Here is a 25,402-nt window from a genome sequence, read left to right on the forward strand (position 1 = left end):
GCGGGTCATGTGTGCTGCCATTCTCAAGACATTATGAATCTGAATTTATCGGAGGTGGAGGGCGGTCACTGTTGGAACAGAGTACATCGGAGTCCGGAGAGTATAATCTCTGTGAGGGTGAACAGCACCCGAAGCTGCAGCTGTTGCTGACTGAAGCCGCGCACAAACTCCTGCCGCTGATACTGATCAGTTGCAGCTTTTTATACACATCATGTCAGACAGTGAACCGAGCAAATTCATCAAATGGATCATTTTGTTGGAAAAGCTTTATACATTTTACAGCCTTAAAAAAACATCCTGATGTCGAATCAGCACTGCCAACGTTTAACATTCATTTTGTCATTAATCTTAAACACTCACATTCAGTTTAGTTTAGAAATGCGGCGCGGAAACAGGGCGCTCGGCCCACCGAGTCGACACCGACCAGCGATCCCCGTACACACACGCTATCCTACACACACACACACTAGGGACAATTTACAATTACAGGGACAATTTACATTTATTTCAAGCCAAATAGTCAGGATTGAACCCGGGTCCCTGGCGCTGTAGGGCAGCAACTCTACCGCTGTGCCACCGTGCCGCCCTTCGATGGCTATTGACAGTGACATTTACACGCAGTGATGGCGTTTAATTTGTTGCTGTTGATCTTTAAATGTGTGACATTATACATCAAATTGAGTTTCCAGTTGGGCCGTAGAGGTGTCCGGCGATAAGCTGCAATACATTTTTCTCTGGGGATTTTTGCGTATTAATTTCCGTTTTTGTGGAGAATCGCAGTGAGAGAGATGTTCCATTTGTGTTAAATTTCTTTTCACTTGCTCAATTCAGATAAAGGTTCAGTGCAGATTTTCGTGACAAGTTACGGCTTGATGCTTTCCAGGATTCATTATTTATGTTTTCACGAATACTGTTTGGGCCCTCGTTTAGCCACTAGTGCAGTCGGAACAGTTAATGTTTTGGGATAATTTTGCTAAGATTAGCGTATTTCACCTCCCATTTAGATATTTGTCAGAGTTAAACGTGAAATTGTATCCACTCAACACAGCAGTTTTCGTCAGACACAGATCAGCCCAACTCTGGGGGCCAGTACACTTCCATTCTAAAGAGATTATTAATCATAGTTGATCACAGATAGCATGCGTACTCTCTTGGAAAAGAGCACAACGGTGTCGGGAGTGTCTAAACTCCGTGACGGTGAACAGCATCGGACCGGCAGCTGTTGTGACTGAACCGACGCACAAATTCCTGCCGCTGGATCAGATGCAGGTTAGATTTAATTTAGTTTAGACACAAAATGTTGGAGTCACTCTGCAGGGTCAGGAAGCATCTCTGGAGAAAAGGAATAGGTGACGTTTTGTGTCGGAACACTTCGTCAGACTTATTTATTTTAGTTTATACAATTTCGTTTAGTTTTGTTTGGAGACACAGTGTGGAAACAGCCCCTTCAGTCCACCGAGTCCACACCGACCATTGAACACCCGTCCATTAGTTCTATGGCCTGCACACCAGGTGCAATTTACAGAAGCCAATTAACTTACAAACCTGCAAGTGTTTGGAATATAGACGGAAACCGGAGCACCCATAGAAAATCCATGCGGTCACAGGAAGAACATGCAAATTTCACACAGACAGCGCCCGGAGTCAGGATTGAACCCGGGGACTTGGCGCTGTGAGACAGCAGCTGTGAGATGTAGTGAAATGAGCACATTTGTAAAATGTAGTTAGTATCGTGTTGTTGGAAAGGCTTTATGAATTTTACATCATTAAGATTCATCCTGATATGGAATGAATACTGTTGAATTTCCATGGATATTGACACTGACATTTTCACACGGCGGTTGTGCTTAATCTGCTGTCAGTGATATTGAAATGTGTGACATTATATATCAAGGTGAGGTTTTCAGTTTGGCCCGACGTGTGACCGGTAATAAGCAGCAACACGTTTTTTCTCGGGGCATTTTTGCGCATTCCATTCCAGTTTATGTGGAGCATCGCAGTTGGTGAGATGCTGCGATTTTCTTTAAATATTTTCACTGGCTGAATTCGGTTTAAACGCTCAGTGCAGACCTTCGTATCAAGTTACGGCTTGGTGTTTTATCCCCTGCATCGCCCTCGTGCTAAATGCTAAATGATATAGGACATGTAAACAGAACCTTCGGCGGGGCAGCAGCTTCTGAGGAATGAAGACAAAGAATCCACTTTGGACACCGTGGACCGGTGGACAGAATTTGTGGAAAGAAAAGCAGAGAACAAATCACATCTGTTTTTCTTTCCACGGATGCCGACTCCTCTGTGGAGTGCTTCACACATTTACCTCTTTTTTTTGAATATTTCTCTCATTTACTGCTTTAATAATACATTCAGGAATATCTTCAGCTGCTGTTCCACCTCATTAACTGCTACCCGGTGCCCTTTTCAGTCGCTCGTATAGTTTCGCAATGTTCACTGCTGTGGCCTGCATTTTTTTGATAAACTTCATTAAAAGCAAACGCGCATTGCCTGAAAGGGAATGCATGACAATTTCTTCCCTTCGAAATCGATTGGCCGAGATTCAATGTTTTCTGCAGAATATTCGGAAGAGTTTAATTAAATGCCAATACTTTCTTCCGCATGTCCCCACTTGCTCCATCTCCTGCCTTTTCAATTGATGGCTAACGTCAGGTTGACTCGATTAGATTGTACTTATAGAGGTCGGTCAGAAATGTTGTTTTGCTATCAGGGAAATCGGACTCAAATGTGCAAAGTGTTTGCCGAAAGAAATAGGACACTTAAAATTCTGGCTTGATTTAAACATATGATAATAGTTATGTACATCTGAAAACCAAATCAAGAAAAAAATAATTCCTGAATCATCGGCAGAAATTGGGTGCTGGCTAAATCAAACAAACTTTTATTCTGTAATTTATTTTACATTAATTTATCATCACGTGAATTGACCATTGTTGGAGCCGGTGTAATTTACACAATACATCTGCCATGATCCCCCATTACTCTATTAGTCTTACTTATAACTATTATTTATTATCTTATTACTCTTATTATTTGTATTTTCCTACCTTTTCTCCTTGTTCTGTATTTTTTATGCTCTGTGTAAAGCACTTTGAATTGCCATTGCAATTGCTATGGAATGTGCTATATAAATAAACTTGCCTTGCCTTAAGCACATTCACGTTCAGTACGGGGAAATAGAGTTATAGAGGCATTGTGACAAACAATACTGAGAGAGCCCTTTCTGCCCCCCGAGTCTAAGGCGAGCGGTAAACACCCAATTGCATAATTAGTCCCATTTTAATTTCCCTCCATTCTCATCAATTCCCCGAAGATATTTTCACTCACGCACACGAGAGAAACTTTAGCGTTGGCAATGAACACTTGATTTTGGAATATAGGGCGAATCTCGGACGCTCGGAGGGGCTACGCAGTCCCAATGAAATCTTGCAAAATCGATACTGACACCACGCGTGTTGGCATTGAACTCTATCTGTGATGCAGCGGGCAATGGCTCTGCTGGTTGAAAGAAGCACGCTGTCAGTGTCCTCTATTCAATTATATTACAGTGGCACACACCCAGTTTCAGAGAGCTCGGTTCAATCCTACATCCCGATGATGTCTGCGTTAAATCTACATGTCCTCCCTATGGTTGCGCGGTATCCCGGATGCTCCGGTTTCCTCGCGCATCCCAATGGTTTCTTGCTAGGTAGTTTAATTGACTACGATAAATTATTCTTTAATGGAATGGTCCAAACGGTTCAAAGAAGAGTTGGTGGGCATGTGTGAGAAATATTTCGTGACTGGGTGAAAGGAAATATGGAGAGGATACATGAAACGTTGCTGTTTGAGGCTCGGTATGGAGACGATGGGCCGAATGGCCCTCTTTATGTCCCTGGAAGTTAAGAATGGGAGCTTTGCTTTTACACTTGGCAGCTTGTAGACCTAAATAGTAGTATGCTTGCAGATCTAACGGAGAGAATATCAGGGTAGATGGCTGTATGAGCAAGAAACAACGACTAGCAGTACGTAGGGAGTTGAGTTGAATTAATCTGACACACGAAGGTATCACAAAATGCTGGAGTAACTCGGCGGGTCAGGCAGCATCTCTGGAGAGAAGGAATGGGTAACGTTTCGGGTCGAGACCCTTCTGCAGACTGAATTCCTGCACCATTTTGTGATACCTTCGATTTGTACCAGCATCTGCAGTTGTTTTCCTACTCGTCTGACACACGGATCAGTTCTCTCTGTATCGCCCGTGGAAATTAAAATTGAAATCAGAATCTTAACTAGCGATAGCACGAACCCGACAAACAGAAGCGTTCAGAAGTCAGAAGTCAAGAGTGTTTGATTATCATGTGTACCAAAAACGGATCATTGTCATGTTTTACTTGTAGGGGAACAAAGTGGGGTTGGAAGGAGGGGGGGGGGGGGGGGTCGTTCACTATTAATCGCAGAATGCTCCTTCCCGTCAGAATTAATAGTTAGATTGGCATTGTAAAGTTTTTCCAGGGCTACGTAAAATGGGCAGTGAAGTTGCCCGAACTAGATCGGTCACAATGGGCGATAGGGCGGTCACCGTGGGCCAAGAGACCTGCATCGTCCCCACTTCCCAAACCCATCACTCCACCCGTCACACAGCCAAATCTAATTCTTTACTTCTCATTCCAGGCCGCCTTGTGGATTGTCAGGCTGACCCTACAGGTAATTCCGCTTAATTTTCACTGGTTTAAGCGTGAGATTGATTGTCGCGGAAGATTTTTATTTCACCTCTGCGGTGATAGGCGGACTGATGATCAGTAAGGTTCTTGGAACACGCAGTGTGGGAAATCGACCCTGCTGACATTGTTCCTCTTTCCAAGTGTGTTCCCACTTCTCATCCCACGTTTGAGCGTTGGGGACCCAGTCCAGATGTCGCTACCGTTCTGGTCCAATTCCAGGAATACCTTCACATCTCCCACCAGTGTTGGCTTCCACTGCCCGTCACATGAGCTTTGAGTACAGCGGGGCACTGACCCGAGCAGCTCATCAGCCGCTCCCCCGAGAATCGCAACGGGCCTGTAGTTGACTTTGGAGACACAAGGAACTGCAGGTGGTTCTTGGTCCTGCAAAATATTCCAAATGGAATTTAAACTGGAGGTGGATGCTGGTTTACAAAACCAATACACAGTACTGGAGTATTTCGGTGGAACAGGCAACATCTCAGGAGAACATGGAGAGGTGTCCGCTGATTAACTCTAGCACGTTGAGTCCTCGCAGCCTGACCCGCCGAGTGACTCCAGCACTTTGTATCCGTAACTTCACGAATATTGTTTGAGCCCTCGCTTAACCACCAGTGCAGTCGAAGCAGTTCATGTGTTTGGATGATTTTGCTGAGATCAGCATATTTCACCTCCCATTTAGATATTTGTCAAGAGTTAAACGTGAAATTGCATCCACTCAACACAGCAGTTTTCGTCAGACACAGACCAGCCCAACTCTGGGGGTCCCGTGTACTTCCATTCTAAAGAGATTATCATTATTAATGATAGTTTATCAGAGACAGAATGCATTCTCTGATGGAAACGAGCACAAGGCTGTCCGGAGTGTCTAAGGCGCTGCCTTCTACCCGGGAAGGACTGGGTGACCCCGGTTCTCCGGACGTTTACCAACCTACTGGCAATTTTTTTCACACTGTGACAGTTCATTCAGAGTCTGCCAAAGCCGGGTGCTCCCGTTGGTCATTCTCTGGGACATGTGGAGTTTGAATGGCTGGAGCTAGGGCGGCCCGGTGCGCGGAGCGCCGACTGACCCGCGGCTCAAAGCGGCACTAACGTTGGTTCTTAACTGTTCTGATGTTTGTTTTCAGAAAGCGTGAGGTTGAGGCTGGTGAACGGGAACAGTCCCTGCGCCGGGAGAGTGGAGGTTCACTACAAGGGGATCTGGAGGACAGTGGATGATTACAGCTGGGACCTGCCGGACGCGGCTGTGGTGTGTCGGGAGCGAGGCTGCGGCGCCGCGGTGGGAGCCCCGCGCGGAGCTCACTTTGGACAGGGGTCAGGACCCATTGTGACGTGGAATGTTAAGTGCAGCGGGCGCGAGGCCGCTCTACGGGAGTGTAAGTCAGCGCCATGGACGGACTATCCCTATCCACACTCCAACGATGCCGGCGTCATCTGTGAAGGTAAAAATCACTCTTTTATACCTTGGTTCCCGCCGCTGTGATAACTCCGGGTTGCCCGGGGACTGGGGTGTATCCGGACTGACGGCCCCTTGCGAGTGATTTGAAATTAAATCCAGTTTTTTTTTAGTATTATTCCGGTGCGATTCTGTTACGGTTCCCACTCGCATTTGAATTAACCATCTATAATTCGGAACATTAAATATTCTGGATCGGTACAATTACAGGGCCAGAAACTCGGGCGTTTCAGCAGCAACTTTCGGGGAATGGCGTGGGGAGAGGATCATGTTGAGACTCTCAGACCTGATGCAGGAGCTCGGCCGGTTCCTCTCCCCTACAGATGCTGTCGGACCCCGTGTTTTTCTCCAGCATCTCTGGATGATCAACAACAGCCTCGCAGCACGAACTGCCCGTGTGTTGTAGTGGCCTTCCACCCCCTTGAATGGCAGTGATTAGTTTGGTTTTAGGTAGAGATCTCCACGAATTATGAAATGATGTTTCCATGCGCCGGCTTTCAGCATCTGCCGTCCCTAATATCCCCATAGTTACATAGCAACCGGTCAGGCAGCATCAGTGGGGAGAGTGGCAGTGTTAACGCGTTCCATTGCTCATCTTCTCTGCAAACTCTGCGTTCATCCGCAGTTGCAGGACGCAGCACCAGGTCTCTGACATAAATCAGCGACGCTGCTTCTCACTGCGGGTGCTGCCCGACTTGATGAATAATGCCCACGCTTCCTGGTTTACAATCAGATTCACAGCATCTGCAGTGCGTTCAGATATGGGGACCTGGCACTGGGTCAGGGTCACAGAGGGGCGGATTACGCATGGATATGTACGGCACGGTTCTCACCAGCACCGCTGGAAGATCAACATAATTTTCCCATCACTTGACTGCCTGTGTGGTGTAGTGCGTGGCAGTTGGCAGTCTGGTTTAGTTCGAGATTTCTTGGAAAGATGCAGAGCGATGAGAAAGCATCGAATTTGAAGAAGGGTCTCGACCCGAAACGTCACCCATTCATCCTCTCCGGAGATGCTGCCCGACCCGCTGAGTTACTCCAGATTTTAATATCTATTTTCGCGGTCGGTCCTCGTCTGCCCTATGAAGGTTTTACTTGCCCATGTGGTATGTGACTGAGCGGGGATCTACGGGTGGCGCTGAAACAATTTTTCTGTCTTTCTGTGCATCTTCTCAAGTGCAACGTTCAGGTTATTGTGGAGCAGTGATGAGTCACTGTCATGGAGAGAATGAACCTATGGTGTGCTGGAGGGATGATTATGTTGCCAGCCAAATGAACATTTTAGTCCTTTAGTCATTTTAGTAATCTTTCCCGAGTGCTGCCTTTTAGACGATAGAAATATAACTGGGAGCTACGTGACAGTACGATGAAAATCACTGGGATGGCGGGATTGTCATATGAGGAAAGATTGAAAAGACTAGGCTTATATTCACTGGAGTTTAGAAGGATGAGAGGGGATCTTATAGAAACATATAAAATTATAAAAGGACTGGAGAAGCTAGATACAGGAAAAATGTTCTCAATGTTGGGCGAGTACAGAACCAGGGGCCACAGTCTTAGAATAAAGGGGAGGCCATTTAAAACTGAGGTGAGAAGGAATATTTTCACCCAGAGAGTTGTGGATTTGTGGAATTCCCTGCCACAGAGGGCAGTGGAAGCCAAATCACTGGATGAATTTAAGAGAGAGTTAGATAGAGCTCCAGGGGCTAGTGGAATCAAGGGATATGGGGAGAAGGCAGGCACGGGTTATTGATCGTGGACGATCAATGAATGGCGGTGCTGGCTCGAAGAGTCGAATGGCCTCCTCCTGCACCTATTTTCTACGTGTCTATGTTTCTAGGTCGTTGGTACACCACTGTGTGAAAGGGGTTTCGCATCTTGATCTTAAATCCGTCAACACCTCTTTCGCCGTGCAGAGGCCGAGGTCTTCTCTGAATATTTGGAATAAGGCGGATGCGAGTTCTGCATCTTCTCAAGTCATATTATGGAAAGCCAGATGCGAGTGCCAGAACATAGAGATGAGAGTGGCGCAAATCTTTGCAAGTGATAGGTGATAAGGGGAGGGCGCTTGATTGGTGTCGAATGGAATTTAGCACTTTACCCATACCCTATATCTGACTTCACTCATATACAGGTAGGAAAAAAACTGCAGATGCTGGTTAAATTCGAAGATAGACACAAAATGCTGGTGTAACTCAGCGGGTTTGGCAGCATCTCTGGAGAGAAGGAATGGGTGACGTTTCGACTGAAGAAGGGTCTGGACCCGAAACGTCACCCATTCCTTCTCACCCGAGATGCTGCCTGACCCGCTGAGTTACTCCAGCATTTAGTGCCCACCTTTACTCATACAGGCACAGACTCAAAATAAAATAGTTCATAGATCAGTGGTGAGTCTATCGAACAAGTCGGTTTATTAAAAAGCCTTTGCGATGCACATCGCGAAACAGTGAGAGCAAGCCCAACTGCTTCAACAAGCCAAAGTAACTGCATGACCTTATACTCGAATGACACAATGGTCACTTGCAGTTTTGAAAGTAACCACCATTAATCAATGTCTCTCACATTTCATCTTTGTCTTTCCCCAAAGTTAACTTTAATCTTACGTTTCCAGTTGTTTAGAAATCTCCCTCCCATATATCTAATTAGTAGATACCATAAATGTCGAGATTATACTCGTGAGATGAAGTATTTCGTTTACTTTCTGGAGACTTGGGTGCTCAACACAGGTGACGAAAAGCAGCTGTAATCACAAGAATGTAAGAGATAAGAACCTAGACAGAACTAGGAAGGACTATCTTCCCCACCAATAAATAGGAAAGCTTGCTCTTCATCAGAATGTTTCAGCTTTGCTATTCTGCCCAGTGTGTGAGCTCGAGGATTAACCAAATTATAACCTTCTCATCCTCCTTATAGTTCTCAACATTCCCGACAACAATTGCCAAATGGATTAAGGAAATTTAAAAAGGTTAGAAATGAAAAGAAGACAAAAGATTGCCAGATAAGAAAAAGACAAGGCGTGTAAAATATAAAACTGGAGGGACTGGGGTGTAGTTGGACAAACGCGAAGTGAAAGACCAGCATTAAAAGTAAAGTATGTGACAGGGACTGAAAATGTATATCGAGGCAGGAGAAGGATCAAGGTGATTATTGTGGTGGGAGATGGGGGTCGAGATGTGTGGCCACGGGTGACGGGTGGGGGAAGGGAAAAGGGGCGATTGGGCGGGAATATCTTAAAATTGGGGAGTTCAATGTTCAAACCGGTGGGTACCGAACTGAGAGAGAAGAGAGGTTCACCACCGATTTTACCGCATCGTTTTTTCCCCAGAGCCTTTCTAGATTATCGTTTTGCCGGATCAACAGAGGCCTTGGGGGAAGGAGGGGGGTGTTCGAGGTCAGCCGCGAAAGTCGGCAATGGGAACGGATGTGATGGCGTTGGGGAAGGTCCAGAGGAGGTTTCCAAGAATTATTCCAGGGATAATTGGGTTAACATTTGATGCGTTTTAAGGCACTGGGCCTGTACTCGTCGGAATTCAGAAGGAAGAAGGGGCCCTAATTGAAACTTACCAAATAGTAAAGGCCTGGGTAGAGTGAATATGGAGAGGGTTTCCGCTCATGGGAGAGTCTAGGACCAAAGGCCATAGCCTCAGAAAAAAAGGACGTAACTTTGGAAAGGGAAGAGGAAGAATTTCTTTTGTCACAGAATAACGAATCTGTGTAATTCATTGCTCCAAATGGCTGTGGATGTCAACTCAATGGAGGTTTGTAAGGCGGGGATTGACAGGTTCTTGTTTAATAAGGGTGTCACGGGTTATGAGGAGAAAGCAGGAGAATGGGGTTGAGAGGGAAAGATAGATCAGCCACGATTGAATGGTGGAATAGACGATGGGCCAAATGCCCTAATTCTTCTCCTAGAACTGACGGTCTCATGGTTCACTCAGCTCTGGTCGGGCTGGAGTTTCAGAGCCCCAGCTCAGGGGACAAATTCGACCCGCACAGACCTGTGCGCCACACTTTTGGGCGTGGCAGGTTTGAGCGGGCAGGCGACGTTGAAAGGGCCAAGGGTTGATAAGATATAACCGAGGTACCTTGAGATGAAAGATAGATAGAAAGTGCAGGAGGTCATGTTGTAGTTGTATAAGTCGTTGGCGAGACAGCATTTAGAATATTGTGTTCAGTTCTAGGCACCATGTATGGGAAAGATATTGTCAAGCTTGAAAGGGTTCAGAAAAGATTTACGAGGAAGTTGCCAGGACTAGAGGGTGAGCTATAGGGAGGGGTTGAGCAGGCTGGGTCTCAATTCCAAGGAGCGCAGGAGGATGAGGGGAGGGGGGGGGGGTCTTATAGAGGTGTACAAAATCATGAGAGGAATAGGTCGGGTAGATGCACAGAGTCTCTTGCTCAGAGTATGGGAATCGAGGACCAGAGGACATAGGTTCAAGGTGAAGGGAAAAATATTTAATAGGAATCCGAGTGGTAACCTTTTCACACAAAGGGTGGTGGGTGTATGGACCAAGCTTCCAGAGGAGGTAGTTGAAGCTGGGACTATCCCATCGTTTAAGAAACAGTTAGACGTGTACATGGATAGGACAGGTTTGGAGGGTTATGGACAAAGCGCAGGCAGGTGGGACTAGTGTAGCCGGGACATTGCTGGCCGGTGTGGGAAAGTTGGACCGAAGGGCCTGTTTCCACATTGTACCACTCTATGACTCTATCACACAGTGAGTCCAGCAGCTTCTCCGAAGAAGGATAGGTAACGTTTCGGGTTGGAACCCTTCGTCAGTACCAAACTGATACGCCACCCTTCCTTTTTTCTCCAGAGCTGCTGCCTGACCCGCTGAGTTACGCCAGCACATTGTGTCTATCTTTGGGTTAAACTAGCAACTACAGTTATTTTTTTCCACAGTTTGTACTTAGAGATTAGTTTGATGGGACAGGAGCAGACGGATACACTGGATCTGTTAGCGCAGTCTTGCTTGTGGAATTTGTCAAGTTCTTCAGGACGGAATGTTGCATAAATAATAATTATATTCGACTTGTAGAATCAGGTTAGGGTTAATCATTGTCACGTTACTGAGGTAGAGTGAAACGCTTTGTTTTAAATGCTGTGCAAACAGATCAGATACACAACACATATATACAGTAGGTAATCAAGCCATGCCTAAGTACAATATTTAGTGCAAAGAAGAAGATACAGAGTGCCGAATATAGTGCGCAGCATTTTAGCGCATCATAATAGAGGAAGGAGGAGATGGGGGAGCACATATATCGTTAGTAAGGGACAGGAAAGGTTCTCGCTGATCGTTAGATTTGTGCTGAACTCCAGGAGATGTGTTTGTAAATTGTCTTCATAATTGTGGCTTTCATGATTATCTTTTATATTTTTCTCAGATCACAGAGTGCCAAGATTGGTACCCAAAGGTGACCAATGCTCGGGAAGACTGGAAGTGCAGTCTGGTGAAACCTGGGGAACCGTGTGTGACCTGGACTGGGATATGGATGATGCAGATGTGGTGTGCAGTCAGCTTCATTGTGGAGTCGCCGTGTCTGTTCCGAGAGGGGCTTATTTTGGAAAGGGAACTGGCCTTGTACTCAACGATGTATTTGAATGTAAGGGTGATGAGACAATCCTAGGGGACTGTCCGCGTTCGTTAGGAACTCTTCATTGCAACCACACGAGCGACGTCAGTGTGATCTGTTCTGGTGAGTGTCAGCTTTGGAAACTAATTATTAATAAACACTCGTTGTACTTGGAAGATTGGGATGATATCTCGCCATTTACTTTTAATAAAGGGTTATAAAATGCTGGGATATGATTGAGCAACACACGACTTTGATGTGATATTGACAAACGTTTTAACTGGCTAAAATTATTTGAAACTTTTCCTTTAGTCCAAAATTATTGATGGTTTATAAACTTCTTCTTTCACGTCCATCATTCAAATGTCACATCACTATCATCGTCATTCCTGAAATGGGCGCAAGCTTCCGGCGACGATAAGTGGGAGCCTCACTTGTACAGTAGATGATGGTGGTAGCAGAATTAGCTCAGGACACTTCTAGTTTCCAGCCCCGCGACGCGGACGCTTCTGCTTTGGGGCCTGGTTTACAATGTGGAGTTCAGAAGAAGGAAACGAAAAGTATCTTGAGTAGGTGATATCCAAGCGATGCAATAGCAATCGTCGAACGAATCCTAATCAAAAATTACCCTGGAGTAAAATAATCAGGGTTGTTTATAAACAAATTTACTTCTTCACTAAAATCTTAGTGCATTTTGAGTGGAACGACAGTTAGCTGCAGGAATGAAAACCATGAACGGCTTTAGATGTAAAGGATTAAACATAGAAACCTACAAGCAAGTATCCCTGCACTCCCAGCGGTGGTGCGGATGAATGGGGGTGGGGGTTATAGAAGATGATGCAACTGCCAGTACCACAGATAGAAAGAAACGTCAGAAGAATGCATGACGATTAAATGTATATTTATCCTATAATTTTTTTTTGTTGTCAGGGATGAATTTTTGGTCATGTGATCCTTTTCTAAATGGGGAACCAATTAGTGCATCAGAACGATTACTTCCCATTAGCATTTACAATATTGTACAAGGAAATAACTTCCTGATCACTCTGAGAGTGAAGAGAGTGTCATCAGAGACCATATCACGCCAAGATGAAGCAACGCTGGATAACAGTATGGAGACAAAATACAGAACTGGATGAATAAATTAAATTAAGACTATGACGGTTTTGAAACAATGAGGTCCAAAGAGTTACCGGGAGGAGAGGATGGGGAACCAGAATAATGTACCAGAATTATTTACATCGGCGAAACCAAGCGCAGGCTTGGCGATCGCTTCGCTCAACACCTGCGCTCGGTCCGCATTGACCAAACTGGTCTCCCGGTGGCCGAGCACTTCAACTCCCCCTCCCATTCCCAGTTTGACCTTTCTGTCATGGGCCTCCTCCAGTGCCATAGTGAGGCCCACCGGAAATTGGAGGAACAGCACCTCATATTTCGCCTGGGCAGCTTGCAGCCCAGTTGTATGAACATCGACTTTTCCAACTTTAGGTAGTTCCTCTGTCCCTCTCTTCCCCTCCTCCTTCCCAGATCTCTCTCTATCTTCCTGTCTCCACCTATACCCTTCCTTTGTCCCGCCCCCCTGACATCAGTCTGAAGAAGGGTCTCGACCCGAAAAGTCACCCATTCCTTCTCTCCCGAGATGCTGCCTGACCTGCTGAGTTACTCCAGTATTTTGTGAAAAAATACCTTCGATTTGTACCAGCACCTGCAGTTATTTTCTTATAGAATAATGTATTTGTGTCCATAACGAAGGTTTAAACCAGTGTGCCGTGGGGATGCGAACCTGACAGGAGTCAGGAGCGAAGTAAACTAATGGGAAAATGGAACATGGTAAAGGAATTGCTTTAAAGTAGAAAGACACAAAGTCATAATGGGTTTCATCCCCACATCTGCCCTCCACCTCGTCCAACCCAAAATTGGAAACATAGAATGAAGGAAAAATGAACACATATAATAGGCCAGTGAAAACAGTACGCATGATGAATTTTAATATTGTGGCATTTAGCAAAAGAAAGGATTGGCAAGGGGAAATATCAACTATTTGCCGGCATGAGCAGAGGGAAATTTAATCCTTGCAAAATGGAAAATTTGATGGGTTGGCTTAACGTTTCCAGAAAACGCGGTGACAAAGAAAAATTAAAATTCGGCAAAGGACAGAGAGAACATTGAGAAACGAAAACACTGTAACTTACCGACACGTAGGGAGAATTTAAACAGCGGAATAAGGAAATAATTTAGCAGATTAATTTTATAAAATGTTGAGTCTATCTTAGCAATTAATTGGAGTTGCTGCAGCCCCCTGTGCCTTTCACTCGGAACCAGCATCTGCGCTTCGTTGTTCCCAAATTCTGCTGGTTTTTCTTGTGCGAGAAGCCATTGGGCGATACATAAGTGAAAGCGAGTGGGTAAAAAAAATACGGCCGATGTAGTAGTGTGTTGAAAAATGAAGTGTACAATTACAAGACCATCAACTTGACCAGGGGCGGGCTTGATGAAATACTCACGGAAGGCCTTCTTGCTACCAGCATATATAAAGTTTCAGGTAGTGGTGGTCATTCTGGTGAACGCTCAAAAACCGTAAGTACTGCAGACCAGATCTGAACAAATTTGTACAGGACTTAAAACTAAAGTCTTGTAAAATGACGACCCCGACGTGCCGTGTTGAAGCCGGTACACTATTCATGGTGTGTATTGAAATATCACCACACAGACACACTTGGAAGGTGGACGGTTAGAAAATGAGCAAAAATAAACAAACAATCTCTCTCTCCCTTTCATAATTTCCCTTTATTCTTAGTGGGAGTATTTAACTGTCTTCATTTATTCCCTTTAAAACAGGGAACCATGGACCACGACTGGTGGGTGGGAAGGATAGATGCTCTGGCCGGGTGGAAGTTCTACATGGAGACGAGTGGGGGACAGTTTGCGATCAGTACTTTAGCTTGCTTGATGCCGGCGTGGTCTGTGAACAACTACAGTGCGGCGCAGTGAAGGCAACTCCCGGAGGTGCTTACTTTGGCCGAGGATCCGGCCCTGTGTGGAAGGAGAACTACCACTGTCGGGGGAACGAGTCCCGATTAGCTGACTGTCCAGTCTTACCCAGGGATCAGATGAGTTGTTCACACAGTAACGACGCCGGTCTCATCTGCTCAGGTGAGTCACCAAATGTCATTGAACTGAAAAACAGAGTTGCCCAGTCGCAGGGATGTTTACATGGTGAATCTTTTAACCATTGAAAACACCTGCCGTTTCCTGAGGACCATCTTTATTTTCTTTTTAGAAGGACTTCAGGTGCCTTCTTTCCCATCCCCCACTGATAGGGTACAGGGGGCAATTGTTATGCGGCATTGTCATCCACCGATAGACTGAATTTGAGGACGCAGTGCAGAATTGTTTCGTTTATGAAATTGTTTCTATGGATGGTAACAGAGATTGTAGCTAGTAAAGATAGTAAGGACATTACGAAGGATAATAACTGTTTACTGAATTATGTTACTAAGGATAGAGGTGAATGGCGATTTGTACAGTCAGGTTCTAATTATCGGTTCACTGCAACAATACACATATATAAATAAATCACACTGCTGCAGAGATCTGAGAAAGACGTTCTAGGAAGAATGGGACATGAAATTTGAAATGGCTTAGTGGTAAAGTCATGCATTCTTTCAAGAGCTAGACTCTAAAACCTGGAGTAACTCAGCGGGTCAGACAGCGTCAGGATAGTTGACTTTTCTGGTCGAGACCCTTCTTTAGTCATCTATTCCTTTTCTCCAGAGATGCTATCTGACCCGCTCAATTACTGTAGCTTTTTGCGTCTATCTTCGGTTTAAACCAGCATCTGCAATATGGAATGAGAAATGGAAGAATCATTTTTTCATGGCATGGTATGGTTCCAGGAATGGTATCACAAAATGCAGGAGTAACTCAACGGGTCAGTCAGCATCTCAGGAGAGAAGGAATGGGTGACGTTTCAGGTCGAGGCCCTTCTTCAGACTGATGTGAGGGGAGGGGACGGGACGAAGATAGGATCCAGTGGGAGACAGGAAGACAGTGGGAGAACTGGGAAGGGTGAGGGGAAAGGGAGGGACAGATGAACTAACTGAAGTTAGGGAAATCATTGCTCATACCGCTGGGCTGTAGCTGCCCAAGCGAAATATAAGATGCTTTCCCTCCAATTTGCGGTGAGCCTCACTATGACAATGGACGAGGCCCATGGCAGAAAGGTCAGACTGGGAGTGGGAGGGGGAGTTGAAGTGTTCAGCCACCGGGAGATCAGGTTGGTGAAGGCGGACTGAGCGAAGGTCTTGAGCGAAACGATCGCCGAGCCTGCGTTTGGTCTCGCCGACGTAGAGAAGTTGACATCTGGAACAGCGGATACAATAGATGAGGTTGGAGGAGGTGAAGGTGAACCTCTGCCTCACCTGGAAAAACTGTTTTGATCCTTGTGTTATCATTTATTAGTTTTTCTTCAATAGCCAGTTTATTCCTTGTTACTGGGCCCATTTCTCTTGGCGAGTCACATAGGTTTCTCGGCATTGTTTTATGTAGACGTGGGTGGAATGCTTCTATGCAGTTTAACTGCCAATGTGAAATGTGGACAATTGATGCAGAAAATAATCCTTAAAACTAATAGATGACCAGGTAAATGCTGAGACGTTATTGGATGTTATGGCTTCAGTTTAATTGCTTAACCCAACATGTTTTGTTTTGTAGATGAAAGTTGGTCTCTGAGACTGATCAATGGAACCAGCCGCTGCGACGGCCGAGTGGAGGTTTACCACAATGGCAGATGGGTGAGAGTGCAGGATAGCGCCTGGAACATCAATGATTCCAACGTTGTCTGCAGAGAGTTGGGCTGCGGCTACGCCATATTCGCATACAACTCTTCAAGGTACGGAGAGGGTGAGCTGCCCGCGTGGGTGAACAACGTCCAGTGTGAAGGAAACGAGTCGCAGCTCCGAAAGTGTAACACATTTACGCTGAATCCGATATCCAACGACAGCACCGGCGTTGGAGTCCTGTGCTCAGGTGAATATTGTCGTGAAGATTCAACTTAGAAATTGTAATGACTGTTCGTGACTCCAGAAATTTCGAGTTGTAAAATCAAATACGCCACCTGGGTTTTCGACTTGTCATGTTGGGAGAGCACGGAAAATGAAGAATGCTTTATTTATCCGTTAGGTTCAATCTAATCAATGGTCCGAAATAGCATATCTTTATTTACCAACTTAAATTCCTTGTTGATAAAATATACATTACATATCTGAGATCCCTTTCAACTATGCTGGAGACCTGTACAATATTCGAGGCGCATACACACAACCACCCACACACACACATACACACACACACACACACACACACACACACACACACACACACACACACACACACACTCACACACAAATACTATCACACACACACACACTCATACACAAACACTATCCCACCAACAGGCACATACGTACGCACACATCAGCGCATACACATTTATATATTAGCCTGGAGAAAGTTATAATTTAGTTTAAAGATACATCATGGAAACAGGCCCTTCGGCCCATTGAGTCCACCCCGAAGATTGATTACCCATTTACATTGGTTCTCTATTGTCCCACTGCTGGGGGGGGGGGGGGGGGGGGTTAACGGAGGCCATTTAACCTACAAACGCGCCAGTCTTTAGGATCTGGGTGAAACCCATTTGGTCACGTGTGAAACGTGTGAACTCCACACAGACAGTACCTGAGGTCAGGATCGAACCGGGGTCTCAGGTAGTGTGAGACCACAGCATTACCAGCTGCGCCGCTGAAGAGTTAGCTCCCACGAGACTGCAAAGCAACTTAAAACAAAATACATGGCAGTGCCTTTGCAACATTCCCCACTCTCGGACCTGAGTGTAAAGAGGGGGGTTATCCACATATAGAGACATCCACTGTGGGAGGGCCCGCTCCATTTCCAGTCTGCAGAACGGATCAGCAGCTCCAGAGAGCAGGCGATGGTGAGTGTGGGGAGGGTGATGGTGTGTGAGAGAAATGTGGACAAGTAACGCCGCCATGTGGTTGGAACAACACAGGGCAACTTCCCTAGGGGTAGATTCCGAGGGCTGTGGTTGCAGAAGACGCAGAAGAACGTTGACATTGCAATGGTGTGATTAATGGCTTATTGAGAACCAAAAAATGTCAACACTGATGCTAGTTTTATCCAACTTGAACGTGACTTTTAAAACTTAAATTTAAAAAATGCAAACTTTAAATTAAGGCTGTACTCACACATTTTTACATCTGCGATTTGGGTTTTGACTGCTCATTTTATTTAACTGTATTGCTTTGTATGGTAATGTACAACGTTTTTAACTATTGTACATATTGCATTGTATTTCTTTTCTTGGATGCCCAACAACATCAGGCTAAGGGACTGTCGATGAAAAATAGCCTGTCGGCTAACTCGAGTACACTTACATTTGTTGGAATGTCAATTAATTTACACTGTCCCTTTTTCAAATAAATTTAAAAAATAAAATAAATAACAACTCGTGTGTATTTGTTCAACAGACCATCTCCAATTACGGGTGGCTGGGGGTGGAAGTACATGTGCTGGACGAGTGGAGATTTATTACCGTGGGTCTTGGGGCACAGTTTGTGATGACTCCTGGGATCTGGTCGACGCTAACGTGGTCTGCAGGCAGCTAGGTTGCGGATATGCTGTGGAAGATAAAATTCCGGGATTCTGTGGACGAGCTAATGGCCAGATTTGGTTGGATGAAGTAAGATGCTCGGGTAACGAATCATACCTCTGGAACTGTTCCTCCGCACCGTGGGGTCGGCACGATTGCAGTCATAAGGAGGATGTGACGGTGAAATGTTCTGGTAAGGATACTTTCGGTCCACTGTTTTTCTGCAGCACAGAGTGGGAAACCTCATTCCGGAGATGTATTCAATAATTTATCGCACACACTGCGAGCATTGAATCTCGATGATGGAATAGAGTCCTCTCTCTGCATAGGAGTGTAGGAAAATAACTGCAGATGCTGGTACAAATCGAAGGTATCACAAAATGCTGGAGTAATTCAGCGGGTCAGGCATACACAAAATCAGTCTGAAGAACGATCTCGACCCCAAACGTCACCCATTCCTTCTCTCCAGAGATGCTGCCTGACCCGCTGAGTTACTTCAGCATTTTGTGATACCTCTCTCTGAATAGGTTTTCTACTCAGCTACACCAATCTCTCCCCACCTCCCGTGTACCTATCTCATTTCGCCCTCGGCTGTTGTCAGGGGACACGCAATTTGTCCATATTTTCCGAAACAGCCAGACGAGATGTTTATCCTTTCGGCATTTTCGGCACATACATTGTGGGCGGAGGAACCTGTTCCTGTGCTGACCGGTTCGGTGTTATTTTCTTGTATGAACGTGAGATATTCCCTTGACCCCTTTTTATTTCATACTCTTGCTCTGGGGATCATGATTTGAAATTTTCCGCTCGACTTTAAATAATCGGTTTAATTAAATGGAGTATGTGCTCTCAGGGTCAGATCGGTCGCAGAACTGAAACAAGATTGCACCACTTAACACACATATGTCCCTGACCTCCACTTTCAGCGATACAATAGAACAGCTGACCTTGTGATTCCCTCTTCACCAATCTGTTCTCGACTACCAGCCCCTGTTGAGTTTTTTCAGCGACATCTGCTTTTGTTGAACCAGACCTTTCTCATGCGTGGTTTTTGCTATCAGCGGGATGGATACATATTATGATGACCTATATATCTCATGTGTTCCCTTCACAGAACACAAAGAGATGCGCCTGGTGAACGGAGAGCGGCGGTGTGAAGGGAGAGTGGAAGTGTGGCACAACGGGACATGGGGAACAGTCTGCTCCGAGAAGCTTGAGAGACAAGATGCGGAAGTGATCTGTAAACAAATGAAATGTGGACTCCTCGTATTTATTGATTATTACGCCAAGAAATATGGAGAAGGATCTGGGCCCATATGGATGGATGAGATGAAATGTAGCTCGCACGAGTCAGCCCTTTGGCAGTGCCAATATGACCCTTGGGGACAACACAACTGTCGCCACAACGAGGATGCAGGCGTTTCATGTGGAGGTAACATAGGAAAGTCAGCATAGAATGGCATATTAAACACGCGCGTAAATCCGCCAACATTTCACTGTTCTCAACAGATGCTGAAATGCCCGAGACATCCAGCGGGAAAGGCTGCGACGGTGGAAATGAATCTAAATCTCGCCGTTTACCAGGCGAGTCATTCTACTGCTTGTCAACCCCGGATGTTTGTTTAATAAGTGACTACTAAATAACTGATTATTGTCCTCAACCTCAACAACTTCTCTTTTGACTTCTCTCACGTTCTTCTCGTTAAACGTGTAGCCATGGGGCCATGTATATCTGCCTGTGAACAGTCCTTCTTCCAACGTGCACTGGCATCATTCCCCAAACTCTTTCCTCGCTACTTCGACAATCGCTTCGGGACTGCATCCTGCACCCACGTAGAACTCATTGACTTCATAAACTAGCTTCCAGTATGCCATGAAATTCACTTGAACTCTCTCCCTGACACTTCTCTCTCCTTGCTTGACCTCTATCTCCATCACAGGGAACGGAATATCGAGTCAAGTATCGATTTGACAGGAAGTGCCCCTGTCCTCACACCTCCTCCTTCATCTACTATCATCTCACTGACTTCCACTATTGCACTGACGCCAAACGCCTACTCTCAAATTCTCGGGCTCCATCGCATCTACTCCTAAAATGAGACTTTCCGCTCTCTTACATTCGAATTTTTTTTTTCTTTGTAAATGTTGTTTCACCTCCACGGTGGTTCCCTCGTTCCTGTCTCCCATGCATCCCATAGATCTGCTCGCGCTCCTATCCACCAGTATAAACAAGGATATAGTTCGTCTGGGCAGAGGTATTGGGGACAAGGCAGAAGAATGGAGTTGAGCAGCGAAGACAACCATGGCTGAACGGCGTAGACGATGGGCCGAATGGTCTCATTCTTCTCCTGCAACTTATGAACATGAACTACACCACCCACATCCCCGCCCACCTTGCCTAGATTAGACCCGCCTTCATCTCTCTTGCAGCTACCCCCCCCCCCCCCCTTACTAGAATTAGTCTGAAGATGCGTCCAGATCCGAAACGTCACCCGCACATGTCATCCAGAAATGCTATCTGAACCGCTGGATTACTTCAGCACTCACGTATTTGTAACGGAGTATTTTATTTAACTTCACTAATAGACCTGCAATTGCGGCTTGATGGCGGCAGCAACAATTGCTCCGGAAGGCTTGTGATATTGTTCAATAACAGCTGGGGAACGGTGTGTGATGACTCCTGGGATCTCGCCGATGCCAATGTGGTCTGCAGACAGTTGGGCTGCGGCTCTGCTCTTTGGACTCGAGAAGCGGCTGCCATTGCCCCGGCCTCAGGTGAAATCTGGCTCGATGAAGTGAAATGCACAGGAGCTGAATCATTGCTGACCAGTTGTCTGTCGTCACCGCTCGGTCAACATGACTGTGATCACAAGGAAGATGTCTTTGTCACCTGTTCTAGTACGTGTTGTTCGGTATATTCCCCGATCCCTACACCCCTTTAATTTCATAGGTTATGAAATTATTTTTATATTGTTTTTGTTTTTTTAATTGAAAACCTAAAGAGTTGGCGTTGCTAAAAACTCTCTAAAACAATATCCACGTCCAGTTTTGATTCCCTCTGGCTCCCGCACTTCAGATATATGTTATTCATGCGACGTTGACCATTAGACTATACGCTATGCAAACAGTGTTGGTATTCGCTTGCTACTGTTTGCTAATTGCTGAGAACATGATAGGTAGTTTTCAGATTGGCTGACTCGACACGTGAAACAGGACTTGCATCCAGCTCCATCCAAATATCTCCGTGACAAGACAGGGTATTCGACTCGTTGCAGTATTTTCTTCTCAGGAAGTGTTAGTAAAAGGAATCATATTGCGCCTTTCGGCAAGGATAACTGACCTTTGATTAATGACTGTTAATTAACTGGTACCATGTGTTGGAACCAAGATAATTCGTGAAATTGGGAAGAATTTGTAGGTGAGTGTTCCTATGTTTGGTGGCATATCGATTCAGTGAAAACAGCGCATGCTCTTTAGTAAGATGTTGTCGAGCAGGTGTCCGGGCTTATGGGGCGAAGGCAGTTGAATGGGGTGAAGAGGGAAAGGTAGATCGGCCATGATTGAAGGGCGGAGTGTACTTGATGGCCTTATTCTGCTCCTGGAACATAGGAGCTTATGAATTGATGGACTGCTGAAACTGAAACTAATATCATGGACTGCTTGATATGTTACCCATAGTACATATTATAGATGTCAAGTTTTTTGTAAACTGCATCATATCAAGCAGGAATTTAGAGTTATGCACTTCCATATCCTTTGTGTTCTTCTGATTTGGATTTCATGGCATCGTGGTCAGTGCCAAGCAGTGTGTATGCGGTGTGGATGCACATTATGCCGGTAGCATAATTATGCCGGGCGGCACGGTAGCGCAGCGGTAGAGTTGCTGCTTTACAGCGAATGCAGCGCCGGAGACGCAGGTTCGATCCTGACTACGGGTGCTGCACTGTAAGGAGTTTGTACGTTCTCCCCGTGACCTGCGTGGGTTTTCTCCGAGATCTTCGGTTTCCTCCCACACTCCAAAGACGTACAGGTATGTAGGTTAATTGGCTGGGTAAATGTAAAAATTGTCCCTAGTGGGTGTAGGATAGTGTTAATGTACGGGGATCACTGGGCGGCACGGACTTGGAGGGCCGAAAAGGCCTGTTTCCGGCTGTAGATATATGATATGATATGATATGCCTGAATACAATATTGCAGCTGTTGGCTGGATACAAGGCGTCACTGGTGAGGAATCAGGACTTTCTAGTATATTTTCTATTTATACCAATCCGCACAACACGATAGAGACTTGGGCTTTATTATGGTTTTCCGCTCACCCGTTCTTCTGGTGCAATGCGTGATAGGGTTTTTGGAACATTCCAAGCAAAGCAAGATGCACAACCAGCTTTTTCAAATTCATCAATGGTCCCTGGAAATTTTTACACTTGGGACCAACAGCATCTGTTTTCCATTTATCCAGGAATTTTAATTTCAAAGTTGGAAAACAAGCCGCCCTCCGTGGCTGTTGTGGTTTGCGCAACTCTCGGAATCCTCCTCGTCGTTGAATTTGTCACACTGGTGATAATAACATGCAGGCAATCGGCAAAAAGAGGTGAGGTTCAACTTTACAGCGTTATTATTCCAGAATATATTTCATAGCACATACTTGGCCAATAAACTTATCCATTCATTCATTTATTCATTCATTCATTCATTCATAGCATGAAGAGACTTTCGTTCACTTTCCATGTGCTCTTTCTTGCATTATGAGCAGTACATGCAACTAAGTGCGGAATGAGATGGTCTTCAATGGTTCCTATTGGAAAGAGCAATTTGTCGTAATAGCACAGAATGTTAAATTGATTCTTGTTTGGGTTCCCCCTCAATTGTTCATTTGACTGTTAATCAACATTCCATTCAACATCCTGCTCAACCCAGTTTCGTGGATGCGCTGCACAATCGCCAATATTCTTATGAGGTTCTATCCCCAAATCTCAAGCTTGCGCTTTCCTCACGTTCTATGTTCCTGCAGTGCTTCATTCCCCATCTCCTTCAATGTATTTGATACAACACAATCTGTCTTTTCCACTTCCTAAATTGACAAACCTGTGGAAACCTCATCGCCTTATCACCCGCTGCCACACTCGTACCATCCGTGTGCATTTGCGAATGCAATCAGTCTTTGAACGGCTTTGCCGGAACGGAACAGAAACAAAGAACTGCTTCCTACTGATGCACACTAGCTGTGATCTTCTTGATGTTCGTAGAATTCGCTAATTTCTGCAAGGAACCATTGGACCTCTTGCGCAATTCTTCAAGTCAAGTCAAGTCAAGTCAAATTTATTTGTCACATACACATACACGATGTGCAGTGAAATGAAAGTGGCAATGCCTGCGGGTTGTGCACAAAAAGAATTACAGTTACAGCATATAAATAAAGTTAATAAGTCACTATTAGTGTCGACAAAAATTTAGTCTCTGGGGTTATAAAAGTTGACAGTCCTGATGGCCTGTGGGAAGAAGCTCCGTCTCATCCTCTCCGTTTTCACAGCGGAGGCGTTTGCCTGATCGTAGCATCTGGAACAGTCCGTTACTGGGGTGGCAGGGGTCCCTCATGATCTTGCTTGCTCTGGATCTGCACCTCCTGATGTATAGGTCCTGCAGGGGGACGAGTGTAGTTCCCATGGTGCGTTCTGCCGAACGCACTACTCTCTGCAGGGCCATCCTGTCCTGGGCAGAGCTGTTCCCAAACCAGACTGTAATGTTGCCGGACAGGATGCTCTCTACAGCCCCAGAGTAGAAGCAATGAAGGATCCTCAGAGACACTCTGAATTTCCTCAGTTGTCTAAGGTGGTAAAGGCGCTGCTTAGCCTTACCCACCAGTGCGGCAATGTGCGTTGCCCACGTCAGATCCTCTGCGATGCGGACTCCCAAGTATTTAAAACTGCTCACCCTATCCACAACAGACCCATTTATCTCCAGTGGCGTGTACGTCCTTGGATGTTTAGCTCTTCTGAAGTCCACAATCAGCTCCTTTGTTTTAGTGACATTCAAGAGGAGGCTATTGTAACGCCCATCAACAGTTTACCTTGAATATCAACGTTTCCTAATTTTACATGTCATATGCAAAGGACTAACTGTTGAATACTAATCCTGTATATCCACAAGTTACCCCACACTCTCCTTTCAACAGGTGCGGTGATGAGAGGCAAGGGTTCGACCTTTGGCTTTTACGAAGCAATTTATGAAGAGATTGAGGATATTCTCCCTGGAAAGAATTTCAGTCAGACGGATGATTCAGGTGTGTATCTGCACTCGACAGTCGCTCTTCAGCGATAAATATCCCCTCCACTCCAATAACCGTATTAATGATCACTGATTAAAAAGAAAATCATAGTAGCGGATAAATCAGACAAAAGCAAACTGTTGGAGCAACGCAGCGGGTCAGGCAGAATCTATGAAGGAAAATCTACAGATGACCGTTCGTGTTCGTACCCCTCTTCATGTCTGGAGTAGAGCGGAGATGGTTGATAGGAAAAGGCGTGAGGAAATGACAATAGACAATAGGTGCAGGAGTATGCCATTCGGCCCTCCGAGCCAGCACCACCATTCAATGTGATCATGGCTGATCATTCACAATCAGTACCCCGTTCCTGCCTTCTCCCCAAATGCTGCTCAAAGTTCTGGTAAATGACAGGTGGGCGTATGCAAGGAGGGGAGGAATTGTAAGACAAATCAATTTGGGGAGGCGCATGAAGATTGCAGATGATCACAAAGGTTGGAGGTGATAGGAGGGAAGACAAGGAGCTCCAGATGGTGGAATCGGATGAGAAAAAGAGCCAAAAACTGAAATGTAGAAACATTGGGAAGAATGGTGGATAGGTGGGAAAAAGGGGATTGAGATTGTGGACACTGTGCAGATAGGGATAGGTTATGAGCTGATGGAGATGGTGGAGGTGAGGAAATGAAATGGGAAGCGACGGACGGGCACAGTGGGGAGAATGTTGT

General features: G+C 45.5%; 1 protein-coding gene across 1 annotated transcript; it reads left to right on the forward strand.

Moving 5' to 3' along the window:
* Positions 1-4,514: 4,514 nt before the first annotated feature.
* LOC144610226 (scavenger receptor cysteine-rich type 1 protein M130-like) lies at positions 4,515-24,733 on the forward strand. Its single transcript, XM_078428822.1, has 9 exons — positions 4,515-4,695; positions 5,840-6,088; positions 11,557-11,775; positions 14,584-14,910; positions 18,303-18,608; positions 19,530-19,847; positions 21,002-21,313; positions 22,875-23,006; positions 24,588-24,733. The coding sequence occupies exons 1-9, from the start codon at positions 4,515-4,517 to the stop codon at positions 24,731-24,733; spliced, it is 2,190 nt and encodes a 729-aa protein (XP_078284948.1).
* Positions 24,734-25,402: the final 669 nt, after the last annotated feature.

Source organism: Rhinoraja longicauda, chromosome 36, assembly GCF_053455715.1.
Source record: "Rhinoraja longicauda isolate Sanriku21f chromosome 36, sRhiLon1.1, whole genome shotgun sequence".
NCBI lineage: Eukaryota > Metazoa > Chordata > Chondrichthyes > Rajiformes > Arhynchobatidae > Rhinoraja > Rhinoraja longicauda.

Coding starts and splice junctions, on each gene's coding strand:
- LOC144610226 (XM_078428822.1), top strand. CDS start 4,515: ATGGGCAGTGAAGTTGCCCGAACTAGATCGGTCACAATGGGCGATAGG. Junction 6,089..11,556: donor CGAGGCCGCTCTACGGGAGT/GTAAGTCAGCGC, acceptor TATTTTTCTCAG/ATCACAGAGTGCCAAGATTG. Junction 11,776..14,583: donor ACTCAACGATGTATTTGAAT/GTAAGGGTGATG, acceptor CCTTTAAAACAG/GGAACCATGGACCACGACTG.